Source organism: Myotis davidii, unplaced genomic scaffold, assembly GCF_000327345.1.
Source record: "Myotis davidii unplaced genomic scaffold, ASM32734v1 scaffold1494, whole genome shotgun sequence".
NCBI lineage: Eukaryota > Metazoa > Chordata > Mammalia > Chiroptera > Vespertilionidae > Myotis > Myotis davidii.
The window spans coordinates 3,556,560-3,572,693 of record NW_006286246.1 but is presented as its reverse complement, the minus strand read 5'-3'; the positions used below and the strand labels follow the sequence as shown (position 1 = coordinate 3,572,693).

Below are 16,134 nucleotides of genomic sequence, written 5' to 3'. Positions count from 1 at the left end.
TTCCTTTCTTTTTTAAAAATATGAAACATATCTTTTATCTTTTCAAGTGTTTTAAAAAAACAAGTTTATACTTAAGCCAGCCTTGAAGATACACCATTTGCCAGTTTTATATATATATATATATTTTTTTTTTAAATATATTTTATTGATTTTTTGCAGAGAGGAAGGGAGAGGGATAGAGAGTTAGAAACATCGATCAGCTGCCTTCTGCACACTTCCTACTGGGGATGTGCCCGCAACCAAGGTACATGCCCTTGACCTGACCGAACCTGGGACCCTTCAGTCTGTAGGCTGACGCTCTAGCCACTGAGCCAAACCGGTTAGGGCCAGTTTTATATTTTTAACCCGCAATTCAAGCACCCACTCTGCATAGCACTTTTCTAGGGGATAGTGCAACAGAGGGGATTCTTCACCTTAGAAACGTGATTTCACTTTCTGAAGTTGTATGATCACCTTTCCCAGACAGTAATAATAAAATCACTATTCTTTACTACTGACCTGCCCCAAACCCACTTCTGGCTCACGGAAAAGCGAATTTCTTATGTTTCAAGGAACTCATTGCAGTTTCTGTCATGACGTTTTTGTTTGGCGAGGGGTGTTGGTGTCCTTGAACTTAGTGTTGTCCGAGTCCGTGAAGGTTCTGCCGGCGCTGGGATCCCCAGGGCCGGAGCATCAGTGCGAATCTGCAATGACAGGCCTGCGCTTCGCTTACCGCGTGCTTTTGCTTTCCTGGCTGCGAAAAGTCCCCCCACGTTTGGCCCGAGTGCCCATAATCCTCATTCCCATAGGGGTTACCTTGGTTCTCCTCTATGCAGGCCCCCGGGAGGACTCTTTTCCTGTGGGTGGACACCAGGTGCCTTTCTCACCGGGACCAGAGCGCCAGGTGGGGCTGGGTGTCTGAGTGTCGCACAAGTCAAGAGGATTGCCTCAGGCTGACAGTGTGCACAACCTGAAGGAGAGGAGGTCAAACAAGTCGGGTCAATCTCCTGTCTAAAACCCTTTACAACTTTCTGTCCCCAACTGGCTGAAGTTTTAAATCTCCTAACGCTCTGTAGGAACCTGAACATCTGGCCCGGCCCTCTTCCAGCCCCAGCTCGGGCTGTCTTCCCCTGGACACACCTCACTGCCTCATCTCCCAGAGGCCTCGCTTTGTCTTATTCTCTCTGGCACCTAGGACAGTGTTGGATATGCAGTAGGGACTTAATTAATGCTTATCGAGTCTTAATGAATTTTCATGATTATAATCTAAAAGCTTTAACAATCCCCAGGGCAGCATGAGGCCCTAGAGCAGTGGTTCTCAACCTTGGCTGCACGTTAGAATCACCTGGGAATCTTTTTAAAAACCTGATTTCTGGGCCTCATTCCTCTGGAAATTCTGTTTCATTATGGGGTGGGGCCACAACATTAGTAACGAAGAAACAGAATTTCCGGAGGATGAGGCCCAGAAATCAGGATTTTAAAAAGATTCCCAGGTGATTCTAATGTGCAGCCAAGGTTGAGAACCACTGCCCTAGATAGAGAGGTTAGATAGGGAGATTTTCAAGTACCAAATCTGACAAGCTCAGGGGAGGGCAGCAAGGCAGGCACAGACTCAGAGTCCCAAAGTAACTGCATAGGATGGTCTGAACATAAAAGTTCCTGACTAAAAGCAGGTCATGGAGTTTTCACTTCTTTGACACAAGTCAGTCTTTACCTAAAGGAGCTGTCTTGTTCTTATACATGTAAGATAACATACCTTGGAATATCGGAGTAACCCTTTCCAGGGGTCTCAGGTTACACCCACCCCCAGGGCAGGAGACCACGCACCCCTCGTTGTTACCTTGTTCCCTGCACACCATCTCTATGTGCTGAAAACGTTGATTGTTAACTACCCTGTACCCACCAGTATAAAAAAGTATTTGTTTTATCCTTTATTCACTCTCAGAGATTTCCCTGCTTTGCTTGCTCCTGCATCCCTCCTCTGCCCACCCCCCTTCATCTCCTTCTTTGTAATGTATAAAATAAGCTGCAAAACTGCCATTCTCTGGAGCATTTTCTCAGTCTTTTGAGATTTTACTTCCTGGCAATTGTCAGTTTGGGTCAAAGAAACCCTTGAAAATTCTCTACAGATCTGGACATTTCTTACCACACAAGTATTTGAAGATAATTAACATCAATCAGCCACCAATTGTCAACACTGGCAAGGTGTGTTTGAGTAAAGGGTAAACACATGGCTGGAATCTCACCTCCCCATGAATCCAGTTATGACAATTGATTTCCAGTATCCATTTTACTCCATATAATTAGCCAATGGAGATGTGACCCAATGTTTACTCCCCAAATGGGAAGGTTGTGGAGGAAAGCTATTCTCTCTTCTAAGAGATACAGAGAAGATAATCCTTTTCCCTTTGCACTTTATGGTATCTGGGTGTGAGGCCTGGAAGTGCTGGACACACCTTTTGAGCATGAGTGGACCTGGCATGACTGCGAGGCCAACAACTACAGCTTTGAGGATATCTTTGAAGCCAACCCTAGAATTCACTCAAACTCTGATCTTCCAACCATGAAACAAATTTTCCTTATTGTTTAAGCCAGTTTGAGGTCAGTAAGTTCCTGTTACAAGTAATTGAAAGCATGCCTTAACCGGTTTGGCTCAGTGGCTACAGCGTCAGTCCCAGGTTCAATTCCAGTCAAGGGCATGTACCTGGGTGCTAGCACACCCCCAGTAGGGGGTGTGCAGGAGGCAGCTGGTCAATGTTTCTAACTCTATCCTGTGCCTTCCTCTCTGTAAAAAAATCAATAAAATATATATTTTTTAAAAAAATTGAAAGCATCCTGATTTACCCAGGCTGACTTCTTGGTAGAAAGTTCAGATTTTTAGATGTTTGATAATTCAAGGAGAAACAACCGAATATGCTAGCAAGGAGGGTTTCCAGACACTGGAGCAAGAGACTTGTCACAAGATTATGGAGAGAAAATCTTGACAATCCTGGGGAATCCTGAAAAACTTTAGAGTGGATTAAAAATTCATTTGGTCCTGGGGATATACATCAAGACTTTAGAGATATGTGGACGGGCCAGATAACCAGAGCAGATAACGACAGCATAAGCTTCAGATGGGGGTGGGGGAGGGAAAAGCTTGGCTAACAGTGTTTTCTCCAGGAGAAATGCCCCGGGTCTAATGCAGTGATGGACTCAGCAGTCCTCCCCAGGAACTCTGAGATTCTGTCTGGAGTGTGTAGCCTGTGCTGAAACAAGTGGGAGTCCCAGGGATTTAGGAAGCTTGTTCCGTGGTTTCATGCTCTGTTCTGTGTCCACAGACCCCTCCGGCCACTCCTGTCTCCTTTGTGAGCTTACTTGCTCCTCACGATAGTCCCTGAGGCGCTTACTTTGCACAGTTACTCCCGTGGCTTCAGTTACCACCCAAATGCTGACCTCTGAATCTCTCTCTGCCTAGTTGTTTCCTGAGTAAACAGGCCTTCGCCATTAAAATTTCCCGTAAGCCCATCAAACTTAACACATCTACACCTCTCATTATATCCACCTCTTTCAGCCTTTCTTACTTCTCTATTCAAAATGTCAGTGAGCACTGTAACTCTTCCGTTAACCAACCCACCCTGTAGTATTCCACGCAGGAAGGCTCCCTGGAGGAAGTGATGTCTTCCTCCTGCATTGGGTCTCCTTGGCGTCTTAACTTCATTTCTGTTTACCATATGCTATCATTCCTAGTTCCATCCGTCTCCTCTACTAGACTATATAAGCTTTGCAAGACAATCTTTTGTTATACAGCTTTATGCACAGCTTCTAGCACATTACAGGCATTAAATATGAATGATAATATATTCTTTATGTTCAGTACCTAACATACCTGAAAGGAATATATTCTGGTTGCATGGAAAGTATTTACTTGTTTCCTACCTGGGGGCTCTATCCAGAACCAAATTAAGAGCAAAAATTGAGAAGAAAATTGCTTGCTTTTATTGTGTGGCCACACAGCATCTGTCCTTTGGTGAGTCATCATTAGTTGCTCATCAATCATCTACATGAAGCCAAGCATGGGCCTGATGGGGACCAAAAGTAATGAATAGGTACAAGAAGAAATCATTTTAAAAAGTACATCCGGATCTAGGGTCACATGCCACCTGGGCTGCTGAGGGAAGGCACAGTCAGAGCCGTGCTCCGGGGCAGTGTTTCCTGAAGGGGGCTTGCAGCACTTCCGGGTTGTTTCACAAACAGGGCTGCAGGAAACAATGACGACGACAAAAAACGAACAGGGTTGCAGGAGCCCAGACAAGGTTTTAGCAGAAGGCGGAATCACCAACCTCCCAGGCAGCAAACTCTTTTGTTGGCCTGAAGGGCTAGAGTTGGAAGTGTATTCCTTAAAACGGGTTGCTCACCTCTCCCATGATGGGTCCCGATCAAAGGTAATGGCATTACCTAGGGTTGTAAGAAGTGTTAATTATAACCATGGAACTCAATGGACTCTCAAGAAAGTGTCATCAGAGAAGAGCAGTAGGAATGACGAGGTACAGGGGACAAACTGCTATTAATGAGAAATAAGGACCGTCTGAGAGAACACTGTCAGAAAGAATGGTGTCCCCGATTGGTCAGTTGCCTTAAATCCAACTGAAAGGCCAACAGAACTAACAGCTTTCTAGTGAATCTAGTGAACCCTATGTAACAAGCCCTTGTACACTTTTGTTCTCACGAAAACTTTCCCAGAAGTAAGTTGTGTCCACTAAAGCTTACGTGAAGCGATGGTACTGGGACCTCCTCCAATGCCAGACCTTTGAGAAATGTTCTCATTCCTTGTGCACTGACAGCGTTTCCTACAAGGACCAAGTTAAACCCTTCTAAGAGACTAACTCCTCTTACCTTAGCCAGCTTCTTGAGCTACTTAAGATCTTCAGTTTGCATTTTTGCTGCCATTGTATTACCATTTCATGTGATTGTTCCCAACTAAGATGTATCTGTACTGCAACATTCACCCTCAGCAGCTCAGGTTAACGTTCCTTCGCCCCTTTCAAGAGGATGTATGTATTATGACAGTGGCAAGTCTGGCCTCTTGTTATCAGACTTGATTCAGCTGCCAGCTTCCAGGTGTTGTCCAGGGAGATTTGAAGACAGTACCCAGAGGGCAGCTCCAACTTACCAACTCTTTGGCAGCTACTTAACCCTTCTAAGTCCATTTCCTATTCTGTAAATGGGGAGACCAAGTGCCTGTCTCAGTGGGTGATGGTCATAATGCATATAAAATACCTGTCAGTTTCCAGCATGTATGTACTCAATAGATGTCCAAAAACGCTAAGGCATTTTTATTACCTTCAACTCACTCTGGAATAATCTATAATAATAAAAGCATAATATGCTAATTAGACCAGACGTCCTTCTGGATGAAGCTGGGCTATGAGGGAAGCCGGTGCTGACAGGGGAAGGAAGGCCTACTCCTGCATGAATTTCGTGCATTCGGGCCTCTAGTGTTAAAGTAGAAACATTAAAACTCTTACTCGCCCTGACCTGTTTGGCTCAGTGGATAGGGCGTCGGCCTGCGGACTCAAGGGTCCCGGGTTCAATTCCGGTCAAGGGCATGTACCTTGGTTGTGGGCACATCCCCAGTAGAAAGCGTGCAGGAGGCAGCTGATTGATGTTTCTCTCTATCCCTCTCCTTTCCTCTCTGTAAAAAATAGAATATATTAAAAAAAAACAAAAAAAAACTTACTGTATCTTGGACTTTATCCAAGTTGGCCATCCTTAAAAAATAACCCTCTTTGGCAGCACTCATCAAGCTTTTGCCCAAATCTGGGTTTCTCCGTTCACAAGAGACAGCTGAAGGATGCTGCACGCTCCCGCTTGAGAAGTAAACACAGGGGCTGGCTTTCTTTTACAGCAAAGGTATCAAAACCCAGAAATGAAGAATGTTGACTTTGCACAATCCTAAATTCTCTTTCCCCACGGTAATTCATTAATGCAGATTCGACAGAAGCATGAAAATTGGTAATGACACATAAGTCTATAATGAATTTAGTCATAAAATTATATTCTTTATACCATAGGCCTTGATACTTAACCCCTAGAGTGCCGGGGAGCACGATCGCGCTCCTCCTGTCTTTTGCCAAAAGTGCTGGGCACACTATAATTTTTTTCCTAAACTGCTGTAAAATCAGCAAAAATGCCTTGGCAATTTTAGCATAGTTACTAGGATATTGGTGCACTCAAAGGGTTAATGTTTAAAATAACAAAGCAGGCCTACTGGTGTGGCTCATTATCCTTCAGTATAATACCACAAAGGTGACACTGACCTATGAACCAGGAAGTCACAGTTCCATTCCTGGTCAGGGCACATGCCCAGATTTTGGGCTCGATCCCCAGTGTGGAGCGTGCAGGAGGCAGCTGATGGATGATTCATCATTGATTTTCTCTCTCCCTTCTTCTCTGAAATCAATAAGAATATATTAAAACAACAAAGCAAACAGTCTTTCATCTTAAAAACATTTTCTCCTTCATTCTAACACCCCATAACCTTACTATGTAGTATTAGCAAATGTGTGAATAAGTCTGTAGCATTTGGCCAATGTTTTGAAACATCACCAATTACCTGAAATCATTTCACCAAAACAGTCTGCTTTTCAACTAAAAATTAAAACAAAGGTTGACTATTTTCTTCTTTATAGTTTCTGTATTTTTGAATATTTTATAACATTTATTTTTACAAGTCAGGGAAAAAACTCAAAGTGTAGTCCCAAACTCCAAGTTTATTTTGCAAAACAAGGAATATTTTATTTTTTATTTTTTTTAAGATAGAGAGGGAGAGAAACATTGATGTGAGAAACATGACTGGCTGCCTCCCATACACACCACGACCGGGGATCGAGCCCCAAACCTGGGCATGTGCCCTGACCCGGAACCCAACCAGCAACCTGCCAGTGCATGAGACGGTGCTTCACCAACTGAGCCACATCAGCCAGGGCAACAAGGCATACACCCCAAAAATATTAAGCACACAGTCAAAACTAATGCACAGGCTTGTTTCACCTTTGTGGTATGATACTGAAGGATAATGAGTAAAAATTAAGCAACTCAGGAAAAATAAATAACAAGTGCTAAGCGCGCGCGCACACACGCGCACACACACAAAACAAAATGAATGCAGGAGTTACAATAAAAGTCTTTATTTAGGTTTGGTCAGTACAGGGAAGATATACTGGAGTCACAGAGCAATATGCATGAACAGGGTACAACAGTTTATAAAAACTGAGTAACTATGCACACAAATTTCTTAAACATTCAGTCACCTAAAGAGAAAATGCAGATGTATGGTGGAAAAAAAACTGTATCTAACACTGAAACTACCATAGGACTCCATCAACAAGTCCAACTTTTAGTGATAAAACTACTGTACTGGGCAAACTTGGCAGTCATAAACCCACATCTACTCTAACAAGTCTGAATGGTGCATAAGCATAGTAACAGCATGAGTAAGAATGCCCTACACAGCACAGGTTCTAGAGAGACACAGATTTATACAGACATCATTGTGTTATACTTTAAGGAAAGAGTTCCATTTACAATTTCACATTAAACTCATATAAAAATAACCTGACCTTACACAAAATGTCCTTTTAGCAACAAAGTAATTAACTGTTACAATTTCCAAAGTGGCAGAGGTATTGAAGCAAAGAAAAAAAACACACCCACCAAAAAAGGCAAATTGTGACAAAAGTATGCATTAATTTTCTGATAGCATCCTCTCCCAAATTAAATGACACTGTATAAAAATTTGCTGGAAAAATATTACAAAACTGAGCCCTGTACATTTACACTTGAGTCCAAGCCATTCTGAACGTGGCGGGAACCCGCAGTTCGGTTACCTTTCCCACTCACTGTTTTCTCCTCTTGAGGGTCATGATTGGAGTCTGTGTCATTTAAGTGGTGTGTGAGAGAGTTTTCACTGCCCGTGGGAGAGTCTACACTTTCATACCCCGCACTGAGTTGGTTTACGTAACTACTACCTCCTTTGCCAGTTCTCTCCTCTGAGCTGTTGGAGGCCTTATTACCATTCCCTGGAGAAGAAGGAAAGCCATCTTCAGTGGTGTCCCCCTCCCTGTGACATCCAGACCCAGACGTCCTCGGCCGGGAGGAACTGCCGTTGCTTGGTCCGTTGGCCAGCCGACTGCAGTCTTTACCTGGGGCCTCTGCCTGTCCTACAGGCTCAGAAGATGTAGTCCTGCTGGTACTTGGGGCTGGGGCTTGAGCCTGCTGCTGTTGGTACTGAGCCAACTGCTGGCGCGTCTCCTTCAGTTGTTGCTGAAGAACTAGAATGGTACTCTGCATACCCTCTACTTCTTCGTCAAGTTGAATGATGAAGTCATTCAGTTCTGTGCAAAGGAGAGTCAAACCTACTTTAATATCTTTTATAACATATTTTACAATACTTCAATTCTAAAATTGATTTTTTAAATTTTGCTTGGAATTTTAAAACAGCCATTCAAGAATGAGTTGGTTTGTTTGTGGTTTTTCTTTTTTTGGGGGGTGGGTGGGTGGGAGGGAGTAGATGGTTAAAATAAAATATATTAAAGCAACCAGGTTTAAATTGACTCAAACCATCTAGCCATATACAACTGATTACAGCCCATAAAATCTGCTTCAGGCTTATTTCCAGGATTGGGGAACATCCGGCCCACGGGCCATGTTAGGCCCAGGAAATCATTTGGTCTGGCCCTGTCAAGGCATTAGGGGAAAGTTAATTAACTGTTTGACCAAATATAGCAGACTAATTTTTAAGTTGAGAATTTTGGCCCACAAATAGCCGTTGGCAGAAAAAAGGTTCCCCACCCTTGGTTTTAACCAGTGGGCCCACATGCCTGGTTCTCTTATTCATCCTCTTAGCAAGTGATTCTTTTCAGCTCCACAGCTGGGTTAGCCCCTAGGGAACAATGTGGTCCTCGACTCTAACACTCCAAAGAGGCCTAGGCTGTAACCAAGGGACCATTCCACATCAAAAAAACAAAACAACCCAACAGAGAAAATAACTCTTGAAAATTTATGAATACAAATGTCCATTAAGATCTAAAAGTTTTGGGGGGAAGAAGTCCTCACTATTATACAAAATCTCAGATTTACTGTGTTTACAAAGAATAAGAGCTAAGAACTCACTTTGAAAAGGTAGTTTTAAAGATATTTGACTACCAATCTTTGCAATTAACTATCAGGTATAGTAATTAATAATTTAATTTTCAGAGTTTAGATATTTTCCTTACTATTAATCTTCCTCATAAAGAGGAGGAAACACCTATATACTTGCCCGGAAAAAGGATGGTGGCTGACATGGATGGTGGTTTGTCTTAGCAAATTTAAATATGATTTTTTATTCATTAAATAGAACCTCAATAGGTACAATCCATGATATACTTTTAGACCACTAGAAGTAGCCAAATACTTACAAGATTTACAATTAGAGAAATTGGTTAAATAAAAATATTCTCCTTTGAAAGCACTGATTATAAATTTGTAGATCTGTGTAATGCCTTAGTAATGTAATAGCCTTTCTCTTTTACCAAACTCCACCCTGAAAAACAAAAACTTAATGAAATTTACACAAACAATCAGGAGAGTGGGGAGAAAACCACTACAATTAAATGGCTTTGCCTGCTAACTAACTAGATATGTTTCATTCATAATTTTACAGAACCATTGGCTAGAGATTACCATGTAGAGAACCTAATCTGAAATATTCATGCCTGGCAGTTTTTTAAAGCCAGTGCAACATTAACCAAACTTTTCAAAAACCCCCTTACCATCCTGACTGCTTTTAAGCTCCTCACTATATTTCTTCTGTAAAGCCAACTCTGCTTCAAGTTGTGCAATACGTCCCTGGGACAGCTGCCTTCCAAGCTCTTGATTCTCCTGGATAAGCATTCGACACTTCGCCATTAACTTTTTGCCTGTTTGGCTGCAAAGGAAAGAGCCATCCATCACAAAATGAAGACAAAACGGTCTACAACCTTCTTTGCTTGCAATTAGTACGCGATTCAGGTAACAGGTAAAGAACATAACTATGTCACAGCATGTGCCTCCCTGTGATTACCGTCTTCTTCTCTGGAACACATCCATCTTCTGCATTTCAGTATTCTGCCAATACAGCAGCAAAAATAAGCCCTAAGCCAAAAGCACCCAAATGGTCACTTTTTATTGCTATTACTTGCCAGTGAATTAACACACACCTCAGATATGCCAATATTAATAAAACACTAAGGTACTTAGCTTTATGGAACAGAAAAGTCGTTGAAAAAATAAATGCACCACCACAAATGTGCAATTCTTTAAAATAACTAATATGTGAAAATCAGTACTTATAAATGTAAATGCGAGTATATTTATTCTTGCCAGAACAGCATTTAATAAGGATGCCTCTTAATCGGCAATTCTCAGAGGAATGTTTACTGCATTAATGGAGGTGTGTTCAGTAATTGTTTTTAAAGAAGCTTTTAAAAATAGAGGCTTGAGACTATTCATGTTCATTAGTCCCTCATTTAACTTCTTTATAGGACATACTTTTGAGTTATCTTACAATATGACATTAAGGTCTAAAAAATTTATTAGCGATACGTAGTTAAGATTTTACTGATGTTATAAAAGATTATCCTTAGGACACAAAAATAAGATCATAAATAATGCAAATATTTGCCAAATTAGGAATGTATACTTTCACAAATTAGTTACCTAGTGCTAGTACAACATACTATAGAGCCTACATGCATATATACAGCAATTATAAAAAATGCAATCAGAAGTCCTGTCTCAATAAAATTTTACTGCTTTTTTTGCTACAGCAATCACAATAGAAATGACTTTTCAAGGGATCTGATTTAAATATATAATCATATATATTACCTTTGAGACATGGATATAAAGTTTGATATTCTTGTAATGGCATTAAGTTCAGAATGACCTTACTGGCTATAACACTTTTTTTGCTGACAATTTGTATTTCTTTATTCTTTCAGTGAGGTTCCCCCCTTGCCCAATATATTTAAGAATGCATCTGATGTTACTAAGCGCTCCTTGTTAAATGGGAGCGCTCTGTAAGTAATGCTCATTCTTTGACTCTTATGAGAGCACTTGTTCTAACCTATCATCCTTATGCAAACTGTGGTGAAGTACAGTTACTACTGGCTCAAAGAAGCCTCAGGTGAAAGCAGCGAGTCAGCAGTAGTAAAAGATTATTAGCTACCTTTCCTGTTTGTGGCTACTGTTGCTACAGATTGCTCGCATTTCCCCTGAGCAGACTTGAGCAGCCACTGAACAAGAGTTTAGAAATCAAATGAGGGATTATGAAAGGCAGCACTATCAATCATGCTGATGCTCCTTCCTCCCACTTTATAGCTATGCTCCCATGACTTTTTTCTTGCTAAGTTTGTAACATCAGTGTTTCTCAACTAACCTGTAAAATCTTTTATATAAACTGAACAAAGATTAGAAAAAAACTAAAATCAATAATTTGTGAGATGACTTAATCTCACAAAGTAGCACAAATTCTAATGCAAAAATGTTTCATTTATGAAAGTATACCATTTCATTTATGAAGTCATACCGTTATATAAACAAATGCCTGCTCTAAGATAATCCTATCACTTCTAAAATTAATGATTACTAAAATAAATCTTAACAAAACTGTTCTTCTTTAAACATTCTATAACTTTATGTCATTTAAAATTTGTGCTGTGTTCGTTATATCACAAAAACACAAAAATTTAATTATAAGTAACTGTTTCTGGAAGAATATTTTTTTTTAACTACAAAAAAAATCTCCAACCCATTCCTAAAATCAAATAATTCACAAAGAAAACATAATAGGAATTGGTTTCATAGAAAATACTTATACAAAAGAATGGACACTGTACATTGCTTTGTTATCAAGGAGCCAGGATATCTTGGGAGAGTTGTACACACAATTACCTAAATGGTTAACTGAAAACTGAACACTGCCAAAATACTGAAACATACCCTCTAAATACTGTAAAACATATGATTATCACATGCATAAAATATTTTAACTACCGTGGACAAAGTAATTCAGGGAAGCTCTCTCAAAATGAAAACAGAATAGGAAAAAAAACACCAAAAGCAAAATCACAACCCATTCTATTTGAATTATTCCAGATATAGTATTGATTATATACTATTTGTTTTAAGCTAATGATGTATTTACATGTAGTATCTAGAATACCCTGGTTTACAGCCTATTTTTTCAGAGACTAAAAATCCATTTATAGGTGATTAAAATACACTAATACAATGGAAATATTATGTAACCATTAAATATGAAACTAAATGAACTAAAAAAAAAATAGAATGTCCAAGAGATAAAGTGGAAAACAAAAGCCAAAGCAGCCAACCATCTGTAGCACGTTCACATTTGTTTAAAACCAATATATGAGATGACTTTATATGCATAGCAATTATCTTGATGACACCCAAGAAATTTTAACAGTGGTTACTGATCCTGGAGAATAGAATGGGAAAGGGCAAGGCCACATCCAGGAGTGACTCTCACTTGTCGTCTTCACTTTTCTTCATTCTTTTTCAACTTTATTCATGAGCATGTATTATCTTATCAATTAAAAAAATTTTTAACAGTAAGAAGAAAAAAACCCACAAACCCCAAACTAACTGTTACCTAAATGCAAAGAAAGACGCTGGCTACATTTAAGTACATGCTGTTAATACATTTTATAAATTATTTCTTGACCTACTAAAAATATTTAGGCCATTTCTACTATGATCTTAAATGGCATAAAATATATACAAAAGCCTTAATGCGGGCACCATAAGCTAATTTCAAACAGATTTGGTTACTTACTCTCCAACCCCCATTAAAAATGAGAATCTTAGAAGCGGATTTCTTGCTATAAAGTCACACAACAAACCACTTCTTAAACCCACCCTCTGCCCCACAATCAGTTCCCTAAAGCAGAAACATATATGATACTTACAATTGATTTGAATGATTAAGAGAGAACTTAAGTCACCCTTGTTAAAATTAAACGTTGGGACAATCTGGAACATTTATCTTCACTCATCTTAGACTCCATTATCACCAAGAGAAAATTCGAACTGGTGACTTACAGAATGATCTGAAGAAAAAAATTTCACCTCCAGGACTAGATGGAAGCATGAAGAAAATGCCTCATTTATCTAAATGATCAAATGAATTTGCTGGATATGATCACTATACCTTTTTTTTTCCAATTCACAAAATGTCTCACTTAGGCCAGCCCACAGTTCCCATACATTATTTTCCCAATCTTCTGACAGGCACCCTGTGAAGCTGTCCCACAGTAATTTCTACTTCAATATCCTGGGACAAGGCGTCAAAAAGTACCAAGTGTCAAGTCTCCTTGTCTTTTATGGTACCAGCTGGAAAACTGAGGCATAGCCTTTCCTTTCCTTTGAAGAGCACAGCAACAATTTTCCCAAAATCAATCTGCTCTCCGCAGCCCCCAAAATCAAAACGTTAAAATTACAACAAAATCATCATAGTATTCCTTGAACTTAAAAAAAAACCCAACTATTAAAGGCACATTTAATTTAATATCAAAAGTGCAATACAAAAGGCTCAAAATACAATGAAGGAACACATTCCCCCATTAACACCAATGACAATGCTCTTTCAACTTGTGCCTGTTGAATGAAATGGGGATTTAATAAATTTCACTACTAAAAAATAACGCAGCGAGTCTCATCACAGCCAATATCCTTATACAATCTAGTCGTGAAATGAATGTTTATAATGCTTCACAGTTTAAACCTGAAGTTTGATACCACACCTTCATGTTTGTACAGTCCTCAGTAAGATTGTCTACAGTATTAGCAACCATTCAAAGAACAAACCATTGATTCAAACCACATTGCTTTAAGGCTCAATCAAGTAATAGAGAGCCCCAAACGAAATGGTTAAATATATGAACTACTTGTTGAAACAAAGGTTCATCTGGTCAGTGTTACATTAACCATTACACGCTGGATAGTATAAGAATGTGGCTTTTTTGGCTCAAAAAGTCTGAGTCTTGGTGTGGAAACGAGTACGTGGCTGTCCCACCACAGCTTTCTCGCAGTGGGACTGTCAGGGAGTCTTGACTGGGGAGTATGATTTGTTTACCTATCAGGCGTAAACTTCCAGGCACTCAGTTCATTTTGGGCTTGTTCCAGTTTGTCTTTAGTCTGTTCCAGTTCACCTTTCATTTTTAGGAAAAACAAGTTGATCGCGGGGTCCACCATTGTTGATCTCAGTTGGGCGACACTGGGCTGCTGGACTTGCTTGAGGTACTGGATTTGAGTCTGTACAAAGCAAAAGAAACAATTACTGCCAAATCAAAGGAAACAGACAAAAGAAGGTGGGCTAAAATCCATTTCATTCACTGTATTTGCCAATTTGTTTATGAAAACTCTCCCTCTTTGATCTTAAAATCCTCTAAAGTAAAAATTAAAAACAACCATTTAAGGTTACCCTTAAATTAAGGATATTTAAGGAATTAAGGCCAGTTGGTTGCATTTCCATATTTGGAACCTTTAAATAAAGAGGCTATATCTTACTTTGCAACCAAAACAGTACCAAAAAAATCGGTTATATTTATTAAAAATGCTAGCAATCACTGGGAAAAAGCCAATTTTAAAATATTAATTATATAACACTACAGTACTTTACTCATTCAAATTTGTGCCCATGGAAGTTATTTTAAGTACAATACAAATCCCTTAAAAATATACCAGGTACAAGGTTATAATTTAAAACACACACTTGCATTTCTAGATTTAAAAATATGTAGTATTTATATTTACATGTGCTGGCATTACTTTATAAACAGCATCTTATAAATAGCTTTATAAATAGCATCTTAAGCCAAAAGAAATTCTATGTTTATTTTTTTCCCTTCGGAGATTTGAATCATAGAATTGTAAAGCTGGAAGGTCACTGACCTAGTCCAAACTTATTTTTGAGACATTAAATAAACCAAGTGTTCATGAATACAGTTAGTTCAGTGCCAGAACTGGGACTAGAATTGTAGCTCTCAAGCCTCCTGACTCCGATCTAGGGCTTTCCCCACCATACCAAAACTTCCCTACTTACACACAAAACCTTCCATTTCTCTCAGTTGTACTATTTACTATCACCTTAAAAATACCTTTCTAGCCGAAACCAGTTTGGCTCAGTGGATAGAGCGTCGGCCTGCGGACTGAAAGGTCCCAGGTTCGATTCCGGTCAAGGGCATGTACCTGGGTTGCAGGCACATCCCCAGTAGGAGATGTGCAGGAGGCAGCTGATCGATGTTTCTCTCTCATTGATGTTTCTAACTCTCTCTCTCTCCCTTACTCTCTGTAAAAAATCAATAAAATATATTAAAAAAATACCTTTCTAAAATATGAAATACAGTTTATTGGCTTTAAATGTATCACTTGCTTCACACCCAAAGAAGATATGGTTCAAGATCTTGCTCCACACTAAGGCTTAAATAGGATTTAGGTTAACATTTCAGAAGTAGCTAATTTCTATCATACATTTTGTAAAAGCCAAAAATATACTGAATGGATTTAGGATATATTTAATTACTATTTCATTGAGCAAAGAGAACTAATTTTTACTTAACTCAGGGAGATTTATTTTAAGTAACTCATTTAAAAAATATTTGTATTAATTTTGGAAAGGAAGGGAGAGGGGGAGAGAGAGAGAGAGAAATATAAATGATGAGAGAATCACTGTTTGGCTGCCTCCTGCATGCCCCCTACTGGGGATCAAACTTGCAACCCGGACATGTGCCCTTGACCGAAATTGAACCCGGGACCCTTCAGTCGGCAGGCTGAAGCTCTTATCCACTGAGCCAAACTGGCTAGGGCTTAAGTAACTCATTTTAAATAAGAAAATACAACTGTTTATTCAATGTAAGGCCAGTTGCTAAGACAATTTAATAGGAATAAAGCATGTCATATTGTACATAGCACATACTACTATCACTAAAGAAAACACTGCCTCTCCAACACCAACATAGTTGCTATTTAGATTTACACAGAGAACTGCATCTGCCACATTAACCTTGACCTTTCCCTATTTTTGTTCCTGTGTCCTTTCTGCAAAACTTCCCTCTGTATTCTAACTGAAAG

General features: G+C 39.5%; 1 protein-coding gene across 1 annotated transcript in view; it reads right to left on the bottom strand.

The window, feature by feature from the left end:
• Window positions 1–7,126: 7,126 nt before the first annotated feature.
• The window catches only part of WTAP (Wilms tumor 1 associated protein), a 19,915-nt gene continuing 10,907 nt past the window's right edge, over window positions 7,127–16,134 (bottom strand). The window contains exons 5-7 of the mRNA XM_006757692.2: window positions 14,138–14,316; window positions 9,774–9,928; window positions 7,127–8,354 (exon numbers count right to left, since the gene is read on the bottom strand). Of these exons, the coding sequence (XP_006757755.1) occupies window positions 7,771–8,354; window positions 9,774–9,928; window positions 14,138–14,316 (918 nt within the window). The 3' untranslated portion in view covers window positions 7,127–7,770. The remainder of the gene's footprint in view (window positions 8,355–9,773; window positions 9,929–14,137; window positions 14,317–16,134) is intronic.